At 39.6% G+C, this 21,719-nt stretch overlaps 1 protein-coding gene across 1 annotated transcript; it reads left to right on the forward strand.

The window, feature by feature from the left end:
* Positions 1-5,480: 5,480 nt before the first annotated feature.
* LOC102836556 (chromosome unknown open reading frame, human C3orf14) lies at positions 5,481-20,367 on the forward strand. Its single transcript, XM_006862097.1, has 4 exons — positions 5,481-5,539; positions 8,002-8,125; positions 17,527-17,601; positions 20,233-20,367. The coding sequence occupies exons 1-4, from the start codon at positions 5,487-5,489 to the stop codon at positions 20,365-20,367; spliced, it is 387 nt and encodes a 128-aa protein (XP_006862159.1). The 5' UTR covers positions 5,481-5,486.
* Positions 20,368-21,719: the final 1,352 nt, after the last annotated feature.

The following is a 21,719-nucleotide window of genomic DNA, read 5'->3' on the forward strand; positions in this document are numbered from 1 at the left end:
ATCTGGAGTCAGAAACCCAAAAAGGAAGAACACACTGCATTTCTCAAATCTGCTGCACCAGACCTTTTTAAATTGCTAAACAGCAAAGATGTTATCTTAAGGACTAAGGTGCACTTGACCCAAGCCATGGTATTTTCCGTAACCTCGTATGCATGCGAAAGCTGGACAGTGAATAAGGAAGACCACAGAAGAACTGATGCTTTTCAGTTATGATATTGGAGGAGAATATTGAAAGTGTCATGGGCTGCCAAAAGAACAAACAGATCTGTGTTGGAAGAAGTGCAGTCAGTGATCCTTGGAGGCCAGGATGGCTAAACTTCATCTCTCATACTTCAGACATATTGTTAGGAGGGACCAGTCACTGGAGAAGGCTATCATGCTTGGTAAGGTGGAGGGTCAGAGAAAAAGAGCAAGATCCTCAGCAAGATGGAATGGCAAAGTGGCAGCATCAATGGACTCAAGTGTGGCAACAATTGTGAGGTCGGCCCAGGAACGGGCAGTGTTTTGTTCTGTTGTGCATAAGGTTGCTGTGAGTCAGTACCAACTCAATGGCACCTAACAACAATAACAAGGGAAATCTGTTTACAGGGACTACTTTCAGTACTTTGGAATCTTTAAAATAGCTGATGACACTGCAGCTCTTTTCGTTTTGTCTTACTCCATCCATCTTCATACTTTTCTGTCCTGTTCTCCATTATGCTCTCTACTTACTAGTCTCACCTTTTCCTTTAGCTCCTCTTTATTATTGTTCACTTCCAAATTTTCTAACACTCGATATAACACCTTCAAAATTGGAGAAAATATTTTTCTCAATGCTACCTTCTCACAAGCCCCCAGACCCCAGAAGTAGTCTCATGCACACACTTCTACACAGTTTCTTTCACGGAGGACATGCCTATGTATCCTGTCACTTGTGTATTCAGGCACAAAAACAGACCTCCCATCTTTCAAAGACCACCTCAATCTTCCAAAATGCTGTCTGAGTAGTCCAGCTGACGGCGCTAACTCTTCATTAGACCCCTTGCAGTCGGCTTCAAGTATTTACATTACAAACATTTAATATGTTGTTTTTGCTGTTAAGTGCTGTCAAGTCAGTTACAACTCATACAACCCTGTATAGGACTTCAAGGAGTGGCTGGTGGGTTTGAACAGTTCAGTGCTTATCCTACAGTGCCACGCCAGGACAATGTCAAAACAGTATACCTAATTAGAGTACTGGAAGCCAGAGCAAACAGGCTGGAGTTCGTTTACTAGCAGTGTGACCTTCAGTAAGTCATTTCTCTAAGCCTCAATTTCCTCAGCTATAAAAATGGATCAAGTAACAGTTTAAGCATCCATTCTCATAGGGTTGTCATGAGGATTATTGTGTGCTGTCAAGCTGGTTCTCACTCGGGGATGCTGTATAAGGTTTCTCAGGAGCAGTTGGTAGGTTTGGACCACTAACCTTGTGATTAGCAGTTCAGTGCTTACTTATCCTACATGAGTAGGATCAGGTGAGTTAGATGAGATAATTTATGCAAAGTGCCTGGTACCAAAAAAGCATTCATCAAGCGTGTTGTTAGGCGCTGTAGACTCAGTTGAGTTTTATTAGCCATTTTCTATTATTACCCATCATTCCCTAGCTCGCTGTTTCCACCGTAAGACCCTAGCCAGATTCTAATTCTTGAAGGCGGAGACTACATCTTACAAGTGTTTAAAAAATTGCATCTTTACAGATTTATGACTAAATGACACAATACTTTGAAAGAAACGAAGGTAAGGGGATAATTGCACTGAGATAGACGATGAACCAAAAAACACAGGCTCTGTAAAGGCTGTCCCCATCACGCTCCAGGTAGAAAGAACTGGGTCCATCCTAACTATGTCATAAGCACACTTACAAATGCTTTAATGTCAGGTCTCCCAAGTCTCTATTGAGTCAGTTACAACCTAGGAAACAACCCTCTTTGTAAACTGACATAAAAGATAAATAAGAATGTATATACCTTGTAACCATGAAAACATTCTATTTCATTCTTAGAACTCAGGATCATTACAGAGTCTTATTTTTTTTCTATATTAAGCTGTAAAAAATATGGAACAGCCAACTCAAGGGTCTTATCAATGAAAGACAGAGCTCTCTTAAATTATAATGGAATTTCAATGGGGGTGAATTACTTCATTTCAAATATTTACTAAGTGCTTACATGTCAGGCAGTTCTAGTTGCTGAGGATACAACAGCAAATAAAAGAAAAATATTTGTTATTTATGAAGTTTAAATTTTAAAACAGTGGGGGCGAGGGGCACTGGTAGACAAACAATGAACTATACAATATGTGGTATGGTGCTGTGTTGTGGAGAAAATTAAAACATAAGTTACAGAGCCAAGGGGTTAGGGTTGTGAGCCTACCTTGGGGGTTCAGGGAATGCTTCTTTGAAGATGTAGCACTGAAGGACATGAAGAACAAAGCTTCTTAGGGATCATAGGCAGGGAGTTTCCAGGTAAAGGAAACATTATCTGCAATAATTGTGAAGCAGGAACGAAGTCAAACTTCATGCAAATTTTCTAGAGAAAAAAATTTAAAACACCTGGATCAGAGTTCTCGCTCTTTACCCTTTACTAGCTGACTTTGAAGAACACTGCTTCTCTTGAGCCTCATTTCTTCCTCTGTAAATTAAGATTCGATAGTATCACGTTTCTCACAGAGATATTTCAAGAAATAAATACCACAACGTGTAAGAACACTTTTCATGGCTCTAAGGGATTATCACCAAGCGTGTGTTCTACGGGCTGTGAAAATTTTTGTAAAAGTTCTGCTAGTTTCACACTGCAATCTTGGACAAATTAACAGTCAAGTTGATTCCCACGTCGGTCAAATGAGAATAATGGTACCTATTTACCTATTTTACAGGGTGTTGTGGGGATTCAACGAGATCGTCCAAGCAAATACTGCGACTGCTGTAGAAAATCCTCAAAATGTGAACAAATCACAATTTTCCCTACGGGAGCTGCAAACTCTGCGAAGGCAAGGGCTTACCTGCTTTGCTCAGCCCGCAGGCCTCGAAAGATCTTTGCTAAATATTTGATGAACTCCGTTCAAACTCTGGATTGCGTTAAGAGTTAACTCCCTACAGCAAACATACTACTGTGACATTTCAGTGTTTACACTAGTTTCACTCTCTGCAGCCCTGTAAACAAATGCACGTCCCTCTTTAAAATGTCCTAAAATCGAGTTATCATCATACGATTTCCCCCCAGGAGCTGGTACTAACGCTGATAAGGTTACTCTCATTTACGTTCAGGTTCCAGCAGTCAGAGAGTACCGAGACCTCCTGGGCAGCCCACGGTGGCCGCCCGGTTTTTTGTTTTTTTTTTTTAATATAGACGCGGTGACGTCACCTCGTATCGCGCATGCGCAAAGATGTTGGCGCGTTACGCCCCAGGCCTGCGCGGAGACCACAGCCCCAGTAGGTCTCGGGCTCTTTCTTTGAAGAGTCCTGGGGAGGGCTTGGTAACTCTAGCAGGACGGCGTTAAGGATAGGTGCTGTTGGATGGCGGGGCGGGTGCCTGCACCCCTGGTGGGAAATTTTGTTCAGGGAAATATGTAGTGATGGTGAAGGGATTTCAAGCAGTCAGTCTGTCGAGTCTGAATTGGAGGTCGGAGAACTAAAGACTCAGGTGCGGATTCCGCTGGCTTCGGTTCACAAGGCAGATTTTGTCTTGGGGTTTGTCTGAAGTGCTGATGGCAGGGGTGACAAAAAAGTTAACGTTGTTAGTCCTTGACTTCCTGGGATTTCCCTGACTTCCGTGTACAACGAAATCAGGAAGCAGTCCTCAGGGATTGGCCTGCAGCGATTTTAGCAAGAAAGATACGCAAATAGACCTCTGGCTGCAAGCCTTGGGGTGATTGCTGTCCTCGGTGCTGAACAAATCCATTTTACAGTATGGGACAGAGTTATGTCTAATTTCATAAAATATAGACAAGTTAAGCACTGGACTGCGAAGTCGGTTTGAACCACAGGTCGGTGGTTCAAGCTCACCAGTCGCTCCTTGGAAACACTATACAGGGTCGCTATGGGTTGGCACCGACTCTACGACACTTAACAACAATGCATCATTGGAGTCCTGGTATGGTGCCATATGCTAAGCACTCGACCTCAGGGTCAGCTTAACTGTAAGTAAAGTCAGTGGTTCAAACTCACCTGTGGCTTCTCAGAAACCCTATACAGGGTCGCTGTGAGTTGGAACCAACTCGATAGCACACAACAACAATGCATCATTGTAGGCTGGAACTTCATCCTCCTGTTGCTCCCTTAAGACAGGCTCCTTCAGCTTTTGAACCCCGGGGGGCTCAGGGCCCTCCAAGCATTTTGCTGGACCTCTATCTAGCGAAGGTGAACTTACTCAGCCAAGGTGAACTTGCACAAGGTGTAGTTTGCCATGAAAATTGCGTTTCCCAAACACCAATCATGTAGTCCTGGTGAAGTGCTGTGAGGTTACTGCGTTGAAATGCAAAGTCGGCTTGATCCTCAAGATCGGTGGTTCAAGCTCACCAGCCGCTCCTAGGAAACCCTATACAGGGTAACTATGGGTCAGAACCCACTCAAGCACTTAACAACAGTCACTCACAAAGACTCTATACAGGGTCTCTGTGAGTCGGAACCGAATCTATGACACGTAATAAACTCCCCAAGTGAGTGCAGTGGCTCGGTACAATAAGTACTGGACTGTGAAACAAAAGGTCGGCGGTCCGAGCCCACTAGCTTGCTCCTCAGGAGAAAAATGAGGTTTTCTGCTCCTGCATAGATTTGCAGTCTTGGAAACCCTCTACAGGGTCTCTGTGAGTCAGAACAAACTCCTGGCACTCACCATTAACAATAAACTCTCCAAATGGAAGGAAGTGCTGAATGGCAAAAATGAAGTGAAGGGACTAATTGTGTTCCTCCACCGTTACACTTGAAAAATACTTCTCTGTTTATAAGAGAGATGGTATAACTGGGCAGTCTTCCAATAAAGGAAAGACCATGAGTTTCCAGTTGGTTCTAGTACTTGTTTGCTTTGCTATGTAAGTGTGTGTGTGTGTGTGTGTATGTGCGTGCACATGCATAAGGGCTGGTTTTCCAGTGTTGAATTTCATGAGTGGAATTTTTTTTTTTCTGTTGGTTCAATAAAGTGTTTACTAGTGTTAGTACCAACTGCTTATTTGTTTTGCATTCTGATAAGGTTAAGAGTGTGGAAAAAAGAAGGGGAAGCATGGAATATGTTGAATTTACCTAATTCAGTGTTCTGGAATGCATGTGGCTATGTATGGTGAATGAAAATGTTTTTAAATGCATTCTTTCGTTTTATACATTAGTACATCTTAAGTTTTATTTTCTCTTCTGAGAGAAGCTGTGGGTTGAGGTACTAAAACTGTTGAATGTTGCAAAGCTGAGGACACATGGTAGAAGTAACTTTAAATGTTTTTATTACTTAGCAGAAAACTTGTAACTCCTTTGATTAAAGATGACCTCCGTTTTTGCACAAGAAATTCGCCTTTCTAAAAAACATGAAGAAATGTAAGTGTACCATTTTTCTTTTCAGGATACTCTTTATATATATATAAATGGTACTGGCTTTTCCAGTGAAACACTGTGTGCATAGTAAGATTTAAAACCGGAAGTGTTTGCATTGTTTTAATTTTCTGACCCTTGAGTTAATAATTTGGTATCAGGAATGTTACTGTCTTTTAAAATAACAAAGATTAAAAGGTAAAATTGTCTTGTACAGTTGTCCCTTGAACACTGCAGTGGCAACAGGGATGCTGACCTACCTAGCAGTTGAAAAATCCACCTGTCTGCATTTAACTTTTGACTTCTCACAAACTGAACTTAGTTAAAAATTTCCTACTGTTGACAGGAAGTCTTTCTGACAACATGTTGTTAAAGGCTGTCAAGTGGGTTCTGACCCATAGCGACCCTATATAGAGTTTCCAAGGTGTGGCTGGTGAGCTTGAACCGCTGACCTTGCTGTTCAAACTGACTTTGCATTAACCCACAGTGCCACACCAGGAACATAAGCATCAATTAACACCTATTTTGGGTATTTTATGTATTGGAAACCATATACAGTGTCTCTATGAGTTGGAACCGACTTGATGACACATAACAACAACCATGTATTATATGGAGACCTGGTTTGGTGCTATGGGATAAGCACTGGAATACTAACCACAAGGTTGGTGGTTCAAACTCATGAGCCATTCCTCGGAAACCCTATATAGGGTGGCTGTGAGTCAGAACCGAAACAACAGCACTTAACAGTATGTTGTCTATACTGAACCTACATAAAAGCTGCATTTTCAATACAAGATAAAAAGGTATTTTCTAGAAAATGTAAGGTTTTTTAACCTGCTGATGTAGCTGCAGGGACAGTTTTACAATTTCCTTTTCTTTTATGTAATGGTCCTTACATTGGATTCATTTATCTTGAAATGTTGGGCAACTGCAGCTGCTGATCTCGATGTCTGGTACATATCAAACAATTCACCTTTTTCTTGCAATGTCGTAACGTTCCTCTGCTTACTGGGAGCACTTCCAGCATCACTAGTGGCACTTTCTATGGGCCTCATGGTGTTATTCCACATTGGCAGCATTGCAGCAACATTATGAAAAGTACGCAAGAACCTTAAGAGGTCACTTTTTACTACAGTACCAACCAGAGAGACCACAAGAAGATGATTTGCGTCACATGGTATTTTTTAAAAAATCTCTGTATAAATGGATCTGCACTGTTCAAACTCATGTTGTTCAAGGGTCAACTGTACATCAGTTTACTTTTTATCATTAATATCTCGATTAATGCACCCCACCCATTCCTAAGATCCACATTAATTTTTCTTGGCTTTTACTCAGGGCTGCTTCATAGAAGTGTGATCTGTGGAGTGACAGGTCTGGCACTTGACTCAGTAAGAATATATCCTCCCTCCCCAACCCCACCCAATTTTCATTTGGCGCCGAGCCCTACAATTTTTTTAGCCAGTCCTGCTCTTACATTTAATAACCTTTCCCTTCTCTACTTCTGCCTGTGGGATCTCATGTTTTCCTTTTCTTTAATTAATTACTAGGTCCTCTTCCTTGGCCTTCTAAGATGTTCCCTTACAAGTATTAGTGTTTAAAGACCTGAGTTTTTATGTCCACCTTCTAGAACAACCTTATAAGACAGTGTTTCCTGAAAGCCGCCAAAATAGTTTGACAAATACGGGTAGACTGTTAACTATATCATTTACATATTTTTATCATGTGACTCTTTTTATTACTCATTTAAGAGGATCAAAATCGAGTCGTGAGAAACTTTTATTGTATATTATATATAACAAAGTAATTTGACAGTAGCATTTAACTTTTTACATCTTTCTTCAATTACTGTTTCACCTTGTTTTGAGTCTGCATACATAGACGCAGCCTCTCACTCATATAGCCAACCATCATCTTTCTCTTGCAAAAAGAAGAAAAATATTTTTTATTGCTTCTTCAAACATATGGAAGTTTAGCACAATTCTAAATGTGTAACATGAGATTCAGGGGTACTGAAGTGTTAAGCAGAAGGTTTCGTATAGCAAGTTATATCAATGTATATGTGTGGGGAGGTATATATAAGTATGTGTACAAAGGGATATGTATTACAGTTTGCATTTTCACCAAAAGTTAAATCGTATCTTCAACACCCTAGAATCATTTCAAAAGACCAGAGAGGCTTAAAGAAAAAAATAAAACAAAACAAAACAAAACTGAGGCATGTACTTATAGTACACATAAAGAATATGCAAATGAAAAGAAAATTAATTTTACCCATTAACTTAAGACTTCTTAAACATAGTTCATCTGAGTAAGTTCTTTTACCCTGTCTTTCTGAGAGATTAATTGGTTTTCAAAGTAGGTTGAACCTAAAGTATGGCACAATTAAGAATTTTTTTTATACAGGGGCAACAATAAATGTTTGCTAGTTTATTGACGGAAATCTTTAAAAAAAATTTTTCTAGAGTATCACAAAGATTAATGTTACTTCAACAAATGGAGAATAAATTTGGAGTTCAAAACACAGAAAAGGCATCTCAGATTCAAGCAGAGGAAGCTGCTTATAAAAGGAACCGTAATCTTCTAAATGTAAGTTTCCATGAGTTTAGTGTAGAGATTTTCTCAACCTTCCAAAAGTATGAATTTCCTCATTTTGATTTATGTAGTTTTTGTTCTGAATAATAGAATTAATGAAACAATATATTTTAAACCCATTTTACTTGGATGAAAAGCCTGTAGATTTTAATGCGTAACAATGAAAAAAAAAAACCAACAACTAAAGTCTTCATAAGCTAAATGTGTTCAATTGGCCAGAAAATTGATTACAGAAAGGATTTTAAGGACATCTTGTACAAGGGGCTCAACTGTAACAACACTTGTGAGATTGGCACAAGATTAGTGTTTTGTTCTGTTGTTCATAAGGTCACTACAAGTCGGTACCGACTCTATGTCACCTAATAACAACCTGTGCAAGAAATAAGAAATGGAAGATGTAACTTATTATCTTCTGTCTTGTTTCATCTGATGGGTGATCCTAACCGACCATAAAGTCACCATAATGCATTAAACTCCAACTCTAAACTATTTAACATCATGAAGATAAAGATAATTTGATTTTGACCTACTGGGGCTAACAGTCAACTCATAGAATTATAGTCTTAGATAACATATTTCCCAAATCCCCTTTGATGGTGATGGAAGAGGTGGTCAAAGTCTGTGACTGTGCAGGACTTCCCCATTTGTCCAATGTGCCCATTTGGAGGAAGATAGTATGTGTAACATTTTTGGCTGCTTGCTATACTTTGCTTCCAGAATTGTATGGCTTCATCCATAATTAAAACCCTAAAGTTTGCTTCCATTCAAGCTTCCAAGAGATCCTATGACTAAAACATTTGGTAGTAAGACTATATTATTTAAGTTATAAAGCAGTGTTTTCAGTTTTTTATTGTTAAATATTTTCATCGATAGGCATAATATAGTTATCTTCTCTCCTCACTAAAGAATAAAGGGAGAGGAAAATTCAGTTATCTTCTCAGCTTCTGGCAGTTTGATCCACAGTAATTTAAGTCACAGCCATAGTGCTACCAAAGCATTCTATATTGCCATATGTCTTACTTGCCCAATGGTGTTTGCAATATTTATTTTTAAATGGAAATATATAGGATAATTTGGAATTTGCCATGAAAAGTCAGAAAAACTAAATTAGAAAGCTTGATTGCTAGCTATCTGCAGCCAGTGATATTTGGTTTTCAAGTGTCTTTTTTTTAATTAGCAAGTATTTAATGGATGCCCGAAGGCACTTACTTTTGAGCTAGCTCCAGGCAGAAAGTGGAGACAACAAAATAAGTATAAATCAGCATTCTTTAAATCAAGGAGCTTTACATCAACAGGCTTAATTGATGACTTGAGTTTGTCACACACAAAATAAGTGACCTTATGTGATCAAATGTTAAATAACATGGAATATCTCAGTGCTATCAGAATAAGAATAAAAAGGCCTTTGAGAGCTAAAATATTTTAAGAGGCCTCAGAGACTACAGGTAAGCTGTGCTTGAGTAAGCAGGAAGCTAAGCGGGCATTCCACTGGATTCTTCCAAGATCGTTAAGACCAGATACGTATTGTGGGGCAAACTAAAAAGTTGAGTCGTGATAATGTATAAATATCATAGTACTGTAGGTGTTGGAGCAAAAGAAAAATAAAGCTTTGTATCAGAAATATGTGGATATTTAAGGAACATTCTTTGATTGTTTAAATGCAAAGGGGTTTCCTGATTAGAGAAATGAGTTAAAGAAATCATTATAATATCTAGAAGGAAGACAACAAACCTAGGTTCTTAGTCAGGAGAAACTTTAGTTTGGTGCAGAATTTTTTTCCCCTTGACTATGAAAGTAATATATTTTCATTGTAAAAAAAAATCTGAAAGACTAAAGATGACTAAATAGCAGATTTGACCTATCATTCCTCCCATGTAGAGATATTGTATATTTCCTTTCAGTCTTCTAGTGCATGTTTCTTGAGTATCTACTACATGCCAGATAAAGTGCTTGCTTCTAGGGATGAAGTCTCTTGCTGGTCTTTCTAATTCTTTTATGTTCTTCAAATTAATCTATCAAACCCACTGCCACAGAGTCAATTCTAACACATAGTGCCCCTATGTAGCGTTTCTGAGATGGTAAATCCTTATAAGAGCAGACAGTGTCAGTTTTTAGTCTGCTTTTTCTTTTCTTTTTTTAAACAATTTGAAATAGATTCAATGGCAAGTAAAAACAGAGACCTTAAAAGCCCCATGAAACCAAGTTCCACTCTGCACACATGGGTTCACCATGAGACAGCGTCAACTCCAGGGCAACTTCCAACAAGAAAAACTATAAAAGTCACTTTGGGAAAGTAAAAATCATTTGAACTTGGTTACAGAATTTTAATTAGATAGATTTTAAGAAGCATCTAGATTAGATTAGATTAAACTCTAATTTCTAATGCTAAAGATTAGATTAGATTCTCATCTAAAGCTTCCCAACTGCCCTCTTTTTAAAGCATAAAATGTTTTCCAAAGATGTAAAATAGATGAAATGTGGTCTGTTTGGTATTAAGTCCCAGTCCTTCAGTATTTCCTTGCTTGCCCCACTGTGGCTCTAAGGAACTCTTCATGAAAACCACTCATATAGGCAAATCCCTAACTCTGAGATGAGGAAACTATAATGTTAACCTTCCTTGTCAAGAAAAGGTTATGTTATACCCATAATATGTATCTAAGAGGCACAGAGTGTACTTCAAAGATGGGTACCACTAAGACTTGGAATGATTCCTTATAAAGAGAGTTGACAAAATTAGGATGAGTTCTATCACCACTCATCGTTTCACCTTATTTAGATGTTATGGATATCATGTTTGATAAGGTGGAGGGTCAGAGAAAAAGAGGAAGACCCCCAATGAGGATTGGCCAAGTGGCAGCATTGATGGACTCAAGCGTGGCAACATTAGTAAGGTTGGCCCAGGATCGGGCAGTGTTTTGTTCTGCTGTGCATAAGGTCACTATGAGTCAGTACTGACTCGATGGCACCTAATGACAACAAATGTTATGGCCAGTGTAATAAACACTAAAAACAAATGGACTTTAGCTTTTGGAAAGAAAGAGATTAATACTAATATTATCTAATGATATGATTACATAGCTTAGTAACACCAGAGTTATTTTGAAACTAGTATAAGTTGAATAAAACTAATGGATACAAAGTTGTTGTTGTTAAGTGCCATCAAATTGGTTCTGACTCCTAGCGACCCTGTATAGGGTTTCCCAGGAGCAGCTGATGGGTGTGCACAAAAACCAATAGCCACCCTATGAGGTTCTTATTAGCAATACAGTTATAAAATACTGAGAATGCACTTAACAATGGATGTGCATAGTCAGTATAAAGACAGTTTGCATGGGTGGTTTAAAAGAAAATTTAAACAGAAACCTATGCCTCAATGAAGCAGCTCTGATAGTGTAGTGTAGTGCTTACGAGTCAGGCTGTTAATCTCAAGGTCAGCAGTTCAAAACTACCAGCGTTTCCACAGAAGAAAGATGAGCCTGTCTATTCCCATAAAGATGTATAGCCTCAGAAATCCTATACAGGGTCACTGAGTTGGAACCGACCCCACAGCACATAACTACTATCACATGTCTCAGTGGAGTCCTGGTGTAGTGCTATAGGATAAGCACTGGACTGCAACATCATTTGTACTGCAAGATCGGGGCAGTTCAGAGTCACCAGCCACTCCTCAGAAACCCTGTAGAGGGTCGCTAGGAGTCGGGAGCAGTTTGATGGCAATAACATATACCTTCGTGCTGACTGAGACTCTTATTCGCCTTCAATCCGTTTTCACCAACTTTTTAGATTGAATAACACCAACAGAATTTATATAGAACTCAACACGGTTTCTCTAAGTTCACTTGAAAAATAAACTAGCAAGAATATCAAAGAATGTTTTTAAAAGAGAAGAATGATGGAAGAGAACAAGCCCCCCATCAGATATTGACAGAGTGCGCGAATACCGACACAGTGGCCGTGCGCACCACTGGCCTGAACCCTAGGAGTAACTGTGAGGAAGGCATGATACCAGGCACTGTTTGGTTCTGTTGTACAATGGGTCACTTTGAGTTGCAACCAACTTGGCGGCACTTAAGAAAACAAGACGTGCAAGAAGGGATATGAATAGGAGTCGTGAAAAATCAGTCTGGTTCACAGTCATTAAAAATCATGAAGGCGGTAGATTTTGAACATGCAGGTTGAATGACTTCCTTGTTAATATAAGTAAAATGGAACTTATCTGCCTTAAAAAAAAAAAAAGCATAATTGGCATGGATTTGGAAGAGGAAGGGGGAATTTTATTTCTATACACATTTCTATTATATAAGCTACAATCCCAATTTAGTTTTTCCCAGAAAGGCAATTTTGGACTAACTAGCATCATCTTGAGAGGAAGCTGGATAAAACATTCCAGGGTAAGGAAGAATGGGGAGTGCTAGAGATTAGAGAGAGGGTCCTGGAAGGCTTCATGGCACAGAGGGCAGTTGAGCAGGGCCGCTACATCTTATTCTTTCTCATTTAATTGCTAACTGGTTATATATTTACATCACCAATTAAATTTAAGGAGATCTGGTAGCGTAATGGTTACAAATCAGGCTGCGAACCCCAGGGTCAGCAGTTCGAAACTACCAGCTGTTCCAAGGGAGAAAGATGAGCCTTTCTGCTCCTGCAAAGATTTACAGCCTCAGAAACCCTGTACAGGGTCGCTGTGAGTCGGAACCGACTCCACGGCACATAACAACAACAACAAAAACTTCTTCCTCTAAGACCATAAACCTCTGTTCTCAAAGAATTTTCTAGTACCAATGCTACACACATCACTAGCATCAAAAACATGAAAATCATTTCATTAAGATACTTTTGTAGTTCTTTGTTCTGTTAGGGTGTGTCCCACTAGAGACACTGGATTGGAACACTGTGTGCTCTAAGACCACTGATAGAGTCCTCTATGGTGTTATGCCACCAACTCAGTACGAGTTCATTTGTTTAATTCGATTTTTTCTTTTCCATGGATTGCTTTTTTGTTTATAGTCCTGGTGTGGTGCTGTGGGCTAATGCGTCAGACTGCAAAGTCGTGTGAACTGCAATGTCAGTGGTTCAAGCTCACCACCTGCTCCTTGGAAACCCTATACAGGGTCGCTATGGGTCAGGATTGACTCGATGACACTTAACAACAACAATAGCTATATAAACAATTAAATGATCTAGTAGCAAATTTGTAAAGCAAGGTATACTCAGGAAGCATTTGGGTGGCTACTACATGCCCTGCATTTCAGTGGATAGTTTGATGCATTAAAGTTGTATGAGACATACATTTTAGCAGTTTGTAATCAAAGGAAAGGTTTTTATATGCAAATATGAATACATAACTTGCTACTGAAGTTTGAAATCAAATTGCAGAGATTTTTTTCAGTCAGGCTAAAATTCTCTTTGTAACAGTTACCAATTCTTTGTAATGAAATGAGGGACATATTTTAAGTATTTCTTGAGGAAAACTAGTGAGTCCCCTGTTAGGTACTGATCAAAGCAGAATGAGATACAGTCTGCACATGGGTCAGCGTAATGGCTCAACAAGTATTTGTTACAAGAATGATTTTACTAAAAGGCACAGCACTGGCAATGGAAACTCTGGGTGACACAAGTGGTTAACAAACTAAGTTTGTTTAAACCCACCCAGATCATGACAAGCTATGGACAACATTGCGAAGTATGAGTATTCTGGAACACTTAATTGTGCTTATAAAGAACCTGTACCTAGACCAAGAGGCAGTTGTTTGAACAGAACAAGGGAACACTGAATGGTTTTAAGTTGGGAAAGGTGTGTACCAGGGTTGTATTCTTTCACCATACTCACTGAATCTGTATAATGAGCAAATAATTTGAGAAGTTGGACCATATGAAGAAAAATGTAGCATTAGGTTGGAAGAAGACTCTTGGACAACCTGCAATATGCAGATGATAAAACCCTGCTTTCTAAAAGTGAAGGGAACTTTACTTTAACTGGATTAATAACATCAAGATAAATAAAGGATGATTTTGTTCAGATCAACCATCAACACTTATAGAAGCAGTAGTCAAGATATCAGACAACATATTGCATTAGGCATATCTGCTGCACAAGGCCTCTTTAAAGTGTTGAACCTCAAAGATGTCAGCTTGAGGACTAAGGTCCGCCTGACCCAAGGCATGGTATTTTCAACAACTTCATATGCATGCAAAAGCTGGACAATGAATAAGGAAGACCATAGAAGAATTGATGCATTTGAGTTATGGTGTTGGAGGAGAATATTGAAAGTTCCATGAGCTGCCAAAAGAACCAACAGATCTGTGTTGGAGGAAGTTTAGCCAGAGTGCTCCTTGGAGGCCAGGATGGTCAAGCTTCGTCTCTCATACTTCAGACATATTGTCAGGAGGGACCACTGGAGACGGATATCATGATTGATAAGATGGCTGGTCAGAGAAAAAAAGATCCCCAACGAGATGGATTGGCACAGTGGCAGCAGCAGTGGGCTCAAGCGTAGCAATGACTGTGAGGTTGGCACAGGACTGGGCAGTGTTTTGTTCTTTTGTGCCTAGGATCGCTGAGTCCATACCAACTCAGCAGCACCTAACAACAACAACAATAACAGAGGCATGTGGGAAGACAGACTTCACAATCTGCTTCTGACAGATCATAGCCTTGAAAGCCCTATGGAATACAGTCCTATTCCACACACATGGGATCACCATGAGTGAAAATTGACTCAACAGCAACCAGTAACAACAGCATGGGAAAGTAATTGAAGAGATTAGAGGAGACATCTTGAAGGAACAATCATATAGAACTTTAATATTTTAAATGGCAGGGATTAGAAGCAGTTGGCTGCAGTGGGCACAACAGAGATATGTAGACAAATGTAATTCCCACTAATAGTAATAAATCAGGAGACATTGTTTAGTTTTGGTTGGGTTGAGAAATAAGGATTATGATAAAAACATAGCCATTCCCCTATAGTAATACTGTAAAATGGGTTCATAGCTCTCTTGGAGGGAGAACAGGTGAAAATATGAGGACAGATGTCACAAAGCTTATGAAAGCCCACACTCAGGAGAAGGGAGAGAAAAGAAGAGCCAGCTAAGGAGAAAGAAAAGTAGGAGTTAAGAGATTAAAAAAAAAAAAAATCAAAGTGAAATGTCTCTTAAACTCAGGAAGAAGTTCTTAGAGGGGTGATAATCCCTTGTAGAAATGCTTCGGAGATGACAGATTTCTAACTATGGCCACATATTCCCTACTTTTATCTGCTCTTGTGTTTACTTAAATCTGCTCTTCTATAAGAGATATGTTCTGGTCTTCAAGAAAAGTGTTTATAATATTGTCTACAGTGCTAGTGGCTTCAAGATCTGCTACTTACAGTAACTTCTTAACTATTCTTAGAAAAATGGTATCATTTGGATTGTTTGTGTTCTGGTTTAGATTTATAGAAGTAAAAAAAAAAAAAAAATCTTTTTCCTAGGACCTTGTAAAATCTCAATATAATCACAGAACAGTTTGGTTTCTGTATCTTTTTTGGCATCAGCATGAAAAGCTCTTTAGCATGTGCCTTTACTGTACACTTGTGATAGGAGGTAGACACTCTAATAGATGAGCTTTTTATCCCTAAATTGATGTTTCTCCCCTTCAAGTCACCTTCTTCTAGACAGCAGGTGCATTAATGGTTGTGCAACTTTGGGGAGTCCCTTTAGGGAATTTCCTGTTTTTCCCTTTTACATTTCACACCCATTCCCTGCTCCTGCCGCTACCATCTGCTATCTCTTTTCTCCTCTTCAGCATTGGCTTCTTCACACCCCACTCCCACGCCCCTTTCCTTCTCCCTCCGTCTGTCCAACAGCCCCGGACTTAGATTGCTCCAATGCTTGTACATGGATCAGAGAAGTTTCTCTTTTCTAGCAACTCACTGAGCTCAAAGGAGAGACAATTTACCCAACCTTTACCCAAGGTCTCTGTGAACTTGGCAGATATGATCAGTAGACACAACATAGGTGATTTAGGGGAGCATTTCTGAAACAGGGCACAGATGCTTTAGTAACAACTTGCCAGAACCCTACATTTGGGGGCGTATGCATTAAGTTACCCTTGGATTTTTTTTTCACCAAAAGAGAAAATACACACAATCTAACCGTGTTTAGGGTCACTGTGAGTTGGAATCAACTTGATGGCAGTGGGTGGGTAAAGTTAAACTACAAATAAAAGCCTAGCGTTTGCTGTAACTGAACTCCATCCTCTGAAAATACTGCTGCGTGCCATTGAGTCACTTCTGACTCAGAGCCACCCTATAGGGTTTCCTACTAGAGTAGGAAGCCTCATCGTTCTCCCACAGAACAGCTGACAGATCCCAACTGCTGACCTTTGGATTAGCAGCTCAATGGGTAATCTACTATGCTACCAGGATTCCTTGAATGATGGACTCCCTGGTAATAACATTTGCAGTTGGAATTGTCTTAGAAATCTAGCTGTAAAAATATCAACTATCTAGTGGAAAGGTTCTTGTCAAGGACTGAGGGACCGGACCCCATTCAATTTTTTTTTTTTTTCAATTGTGGAAATTCTGCTTCAGTGTAACATTTGAAGAATGGAAGTTTGAATAAATGTAACTATGCTATTGACATGCCATTTATGCAATCTGGGAAGACTAGACTGTTCACTTTTAGCACAGTGGGAATCTGAGTGTCTGACTCTTTAATACCTGATTCTTTGGCTTTTCTATCTATCCATTTGACTACTTTATCCACTTTTCCAGGTGATTTCAGAACTAAATTAATGTTCTGAGCAGTTTTCGAGGAAACCCCTTTTGCAAGAATTACTGGCATTTACTAGCTATTAAAGGAGCTCTGGTGGAATGTGAGCTGGGTTGTTAACTGCAAGGTCTGTCATTCAAATCTACCAGTTGCTCCTTTGGAGAAAAATGAGGCTTTCTGCTCCCATGATGATCTATGCTATATACCAGCTGCTCCGCGGGAGAAAGATGAGGCTTTCTACTCCCGTAAGGATTTACACCCTCGGAAACCCTGTACAGGGTCGCTATGGGTCGGAACCGACTCGAAGGCACTTAACAACAACAACAACAATATAGGATCTCTATGAGTCGGAACTGGCTCGGTTGCACGCAACCTCCACCACTAGCTATTTAAAGTGAAAAGACAGCACTTAAAAGCAGCCTCCCTTCCCCCCACCCCCCACCCCCCCCATCTACTTTAAAATAATAATCCCTGGACCTTCCACTTTGAAACTGGGATAACTGTTCTCCTATCTCAGTGTCCTCATGCTGTGTATCCATAGAAGAGTGAATGTGGGAGCCTGGGGATATAGACATTGCTAGTATGGGTGATATCTGTAGTTTATATAAATATACGTTGTTTTTAAAAGCTGGTATCTGTTACAGGATCTAGAAGCAGCAGAAAAGTCTTTTCAGACCAGGATGCACTCACGTCCACGGCCTGAAGTAGTTTCTCTTGAGGTGAGAATCTTAAGCAAAATAACAACAGAGAGACCCTATCAGTCTTGTTGTTAAGTGCTTTTGTGTTTGTTATACTGTATTTAAAGGAGCTCTGGTAGCGTAGTGGTTACGAATCGGGCTGCGAACCTTAAGGCCAGCGGTTCGAAACTACCAGCCGCTCCGCGGGAGAAAGATGAGGCTTTCTACTTCCGTAAAGATTTACACCCTCGGAAACCCTGTACATGTGGGTCGCCAATATTGTAACATACTTGACAACACAAGACAACAACATGTGTATGTTTCCCACACTTATCTATCTACTCAGATAGGCTGTGTGTGATGGATCTTTATATACCCACAATGCCATGCTTTATGTAGAGTGGGTACATGATAACTATTTGATTTAAACTGATTTTTTTTTATCAAGTGCAAAATTTCTAAAGCTCCTGTGTCTTCTCACCTCCTCAGTTGGAAGCAGGTATCCTGATAAACCGTAACAGACAAGATGCACTAAATCTTAGGCTGACGGCACAAGTGCTTATATCCTGACGGCAGTTCAGTTCCTTCAATAAAACTTACTCCAAAGCCATTTAAGTGCAGATTGTCACACAGTGGTATAAGGAGTATACTACCATAGAATAGTATAGAATGAACACTGGACTGATAACCACATACCACAAGTTTGGCAGTTCAAACCCGTCAGCCGCTCTTCGGGAGAACGATGAGATTTTCTGCTCCCGTAAAGACAGACATACATTCTCGGGAACCACATGGAGATGGCAGTGGGTTTGGCTTGGGGTTTTCTATAATGCAGTGTGGCTTTTATCTGTTTTATTTTGTTCACTTGAAACAGATTGGGAGGATACTTGGGAAAATAAAACATATTGGTATATCAATGTGTTTGTGATGAATGTGAAATGAGTACATATAGAATAGTTTGAGATTATATTTTTAATGACCTTTCTGAAATTTCTCAAAACTAAAGGCTGAGAAATTGCCCTCCCCAGTTTTCTGTGTCATCTTGAGTAACAAGAAAAGGCAGCAGTGATGAAGAACTGAAAAAACTTTGTACAAAGTTGTGCCTTGGACAAGTCTTTTTTCTTTGTTGAATTCCCCAATGCCTTACTCTTATGTGTGTGCAGGGGCTCACACAATAGGGGTTAATCCAGCCGTGAATGGCTGAGAACCTTCCAACCACAGACCTTAGTCGGCATTTTTCTTAGCTAGCCTTGCACAGCAGGATGACCTTTATTTTAAGTCTGTCAAGCTGTTTCTCACATCATGTGCATAGTTGTACAGATAGTTAGAATCCCTCACCATTTCCCACCCTCAGACCTCTGTACCTTTTTAATACCCATTGGGAATAATTATGTGTTCCTATTGCTACCAGAGCTTCTCTGCACCCACCACAGCTATCTAATTCCTGGGCTGAATTTCCAAAAATGAGATGGATAATGATGATCTGATAGAAAGCGTACTTGTTTGGGACACGTTCTATTTGGCATCCTTAGGGCAGTAAGTCAAGAAACCAGGAAAGTTTGTATACAAGGTATTGCAATACTACATATGTGTCTAGAGCCAATAAGTTACTCTTGTAAGACCAGAAATACAGCATTTCTTTTGTCAAACTGTTTGGATTAAAAAGTGGTTGAATGATACTGACATAGTGAAACCTATGAGAGCCGGAACTCAATGGGACGACCTTGTTTTTCCAGATCTCACAAGTGTCCCACCTTTCACAGGGTAACAAACTTACTACATTTCTGTCATTCATTTTAGTGGAAAATAATCTTCTCTGACAGGTTTCTACCTTACACAGGTTCCAACTTTCACAGACTTTACTGTATTAAATTATCATAAAACAAAATCAGGGAAAAATTTGCTTTGTCATACCAGATGTTCTTTTGAAAAATATAGTGGATACCTGTTTTTAATATTTTCCCCACATAGGAGTAGGGTACCAGTTCACCTGAATCCAATATTGTAACATACTAGCTACAGTCTAACTAGATCTGTTCTTCATCTTATTCCAGGCAAAATCATTTTATGCTAAATTCTGAAACATGTGTTCATGTTTAATCATTTCACTATAATATTTGCAGTATGGGTAATCATTTGGTATAGGATTTGGAACACTAAACAAAAACATGCAATTATTGTCTAGCCACAAATGGGGAATCCTGGTGTGGCGCTGTAGGATAAGCACGGGACCGCAAGTTGGTTTGAACTGCAAGTTTAGCAGTTCAGACCCACCAGCCAGTCTTCAAAAACCCTATATAGGGTGGCTGTGAGTCAAAACCTACTCGACTGCACCCAACAGCCACAAATTTTACTCCTGGCAGTAATCATGAAGATGGCCACAAGAGGGCGTATTAAATCACAATAAAATCCCCAAACTTGTAATTCTGCCAGCTTCTGGTTTTACTGAGAAACTTGAAAATTAACACTAGTAAGTAGCCATATTTTTTTCTAAAATTAACATAAAGTGTTCTGTAGAGGAAGTGTATTCTACTTATATATGTGCCTGCGTGTGTGCATGTATACATGCATGTATATTATACACTTAAGTGAATAAACATGCCAACTGTTACGAAGAGCCAGGTTCAGTTGCTTGATACGCTTTTTCAGTTTCTTCTTTTATTTCCCCCCCAGGTTCATTACTGGGCATCAGTAGAAGAATATCTTCCCAAATGGAGACAGTTTCTTTTAGGAAGAGCACTATATCCTATTGGTGTTGAGAATGAAAATGAAGCAGAAAATGTCACTCAAAACGAGGAACAGCGATAACTCCCCTCACATGCTATTTCAAAAACACACAAAACAAAAGAAAACATATGCTTAATATAAAAGAATATGCAGGTTATTTCAGGAACTTTAGGAATCAGATATCCCCATACAGTTCTGTTACCTTCAAAGTGACCATGAAAATAAGAGAATCTACTGGAAAATGTCAGATCATCACTTAGAGATTTACTAGTGTCTTCAGAACTCAAGTCTGCTTTCTGCTAAGCCCATGGATGTGTGAAGAACTAATACTGAATGGAGGACGGTTTATTAATGATGAGTGTCATGTTGTCTTCAAAATGCATGTAATAGTTATTCTCATCTAAACTGAATATTGGTCATTGCTTTTGATTTTAAGTTTTCTAGATTCTTTACATAACAGTTATTTTGTTATGAGGGGTGGGAAGGATGATTAAGATGGGTGTTTGCTATATGGTTTCTTTTAATTAATGAAAAGATAGTGGCCTTTAACTATTTCAGTACAAGAATGTTGTCGTTGTTAAGTGAAGTCGAGTCGGTGCCAACTCATAGTGACCTTGTATAGGTTTTCCAAGGAGAGGCTGGTGAGTTTGAACTACCGACCTTGCAGTTCAAACTGACCTTGTAGTTGAGTGCTTATCCTACAACGCTCATACCAGGACTCCATAAGAAGAACACTCATTAGGAAAAAGGCTTAAGATTTTTGTACTTCACAGATGATCAAGCCTTGAAAAGTTCTGGAGAAAGGAAGACCTGAGCAGTCCTTACAGGTGGGCTCAGGCTTGAACTGGAGCAAACAGCTGGGATGGTTACTGGATTTTTAAGGCTTGTCAACCCTATGGACGCAAATAACTGCCTACCTCCCTTCAGCTTTCCATCTTTCAGTCTCTCCACTCCCATCCCTGACTTGCTTCTATTTTATTTCTAAATCATTGTCAGTCAGGGAGTCTTGGATCACAACCCTAAACAGCTTTAGGTCATCTGCTTGAGCACTAAAATTTATATTCTATATATATTGTTGTTGTTAAGTGTTGTTGAGTTGGTTCGGGCTCATAGCTACCTTGTATGGGGTTTCTGGGGAGTAGCTGGTAAGTTTGAACTGCCGACCTTGTGGTTCATTCAAATCAACCTTGTGGTGCAGTGCCTTATCTCACAGTGCTACACAAGGACTCACACACTCTCTATTTGTTGTTGTTATGTGCTGTGGAGTCGGTTCCGACTCAAAGCGACCCTGTACAGGGTGTCTGAGGCTGCAAATCTTTACAGGAGCAGAAAGCCTCATCTTTCTCCCGTGGAACAGCTGGTAGATTTGAACTGCTGACCCTGAGGAGAACAGGCCGATTTCTAACCACTACGCTACTCGCTCTCTCTCTCTC

Source organism: Chrysochloris asiatica, unplaced genomic scaffold, assembly GCF_000296735.1.
Source record: "Chrysochloris asiatica unplaced genomic scaffold, ChrAsi1.0 scaffold00046, whole genome shotgun sequence".
NCBI lineage: Eukaryota > Metazoa > Chordata > Mammalia > Afrosoricida > Chrysochloridae > Chrysochloris > Chrysochloris asiatica.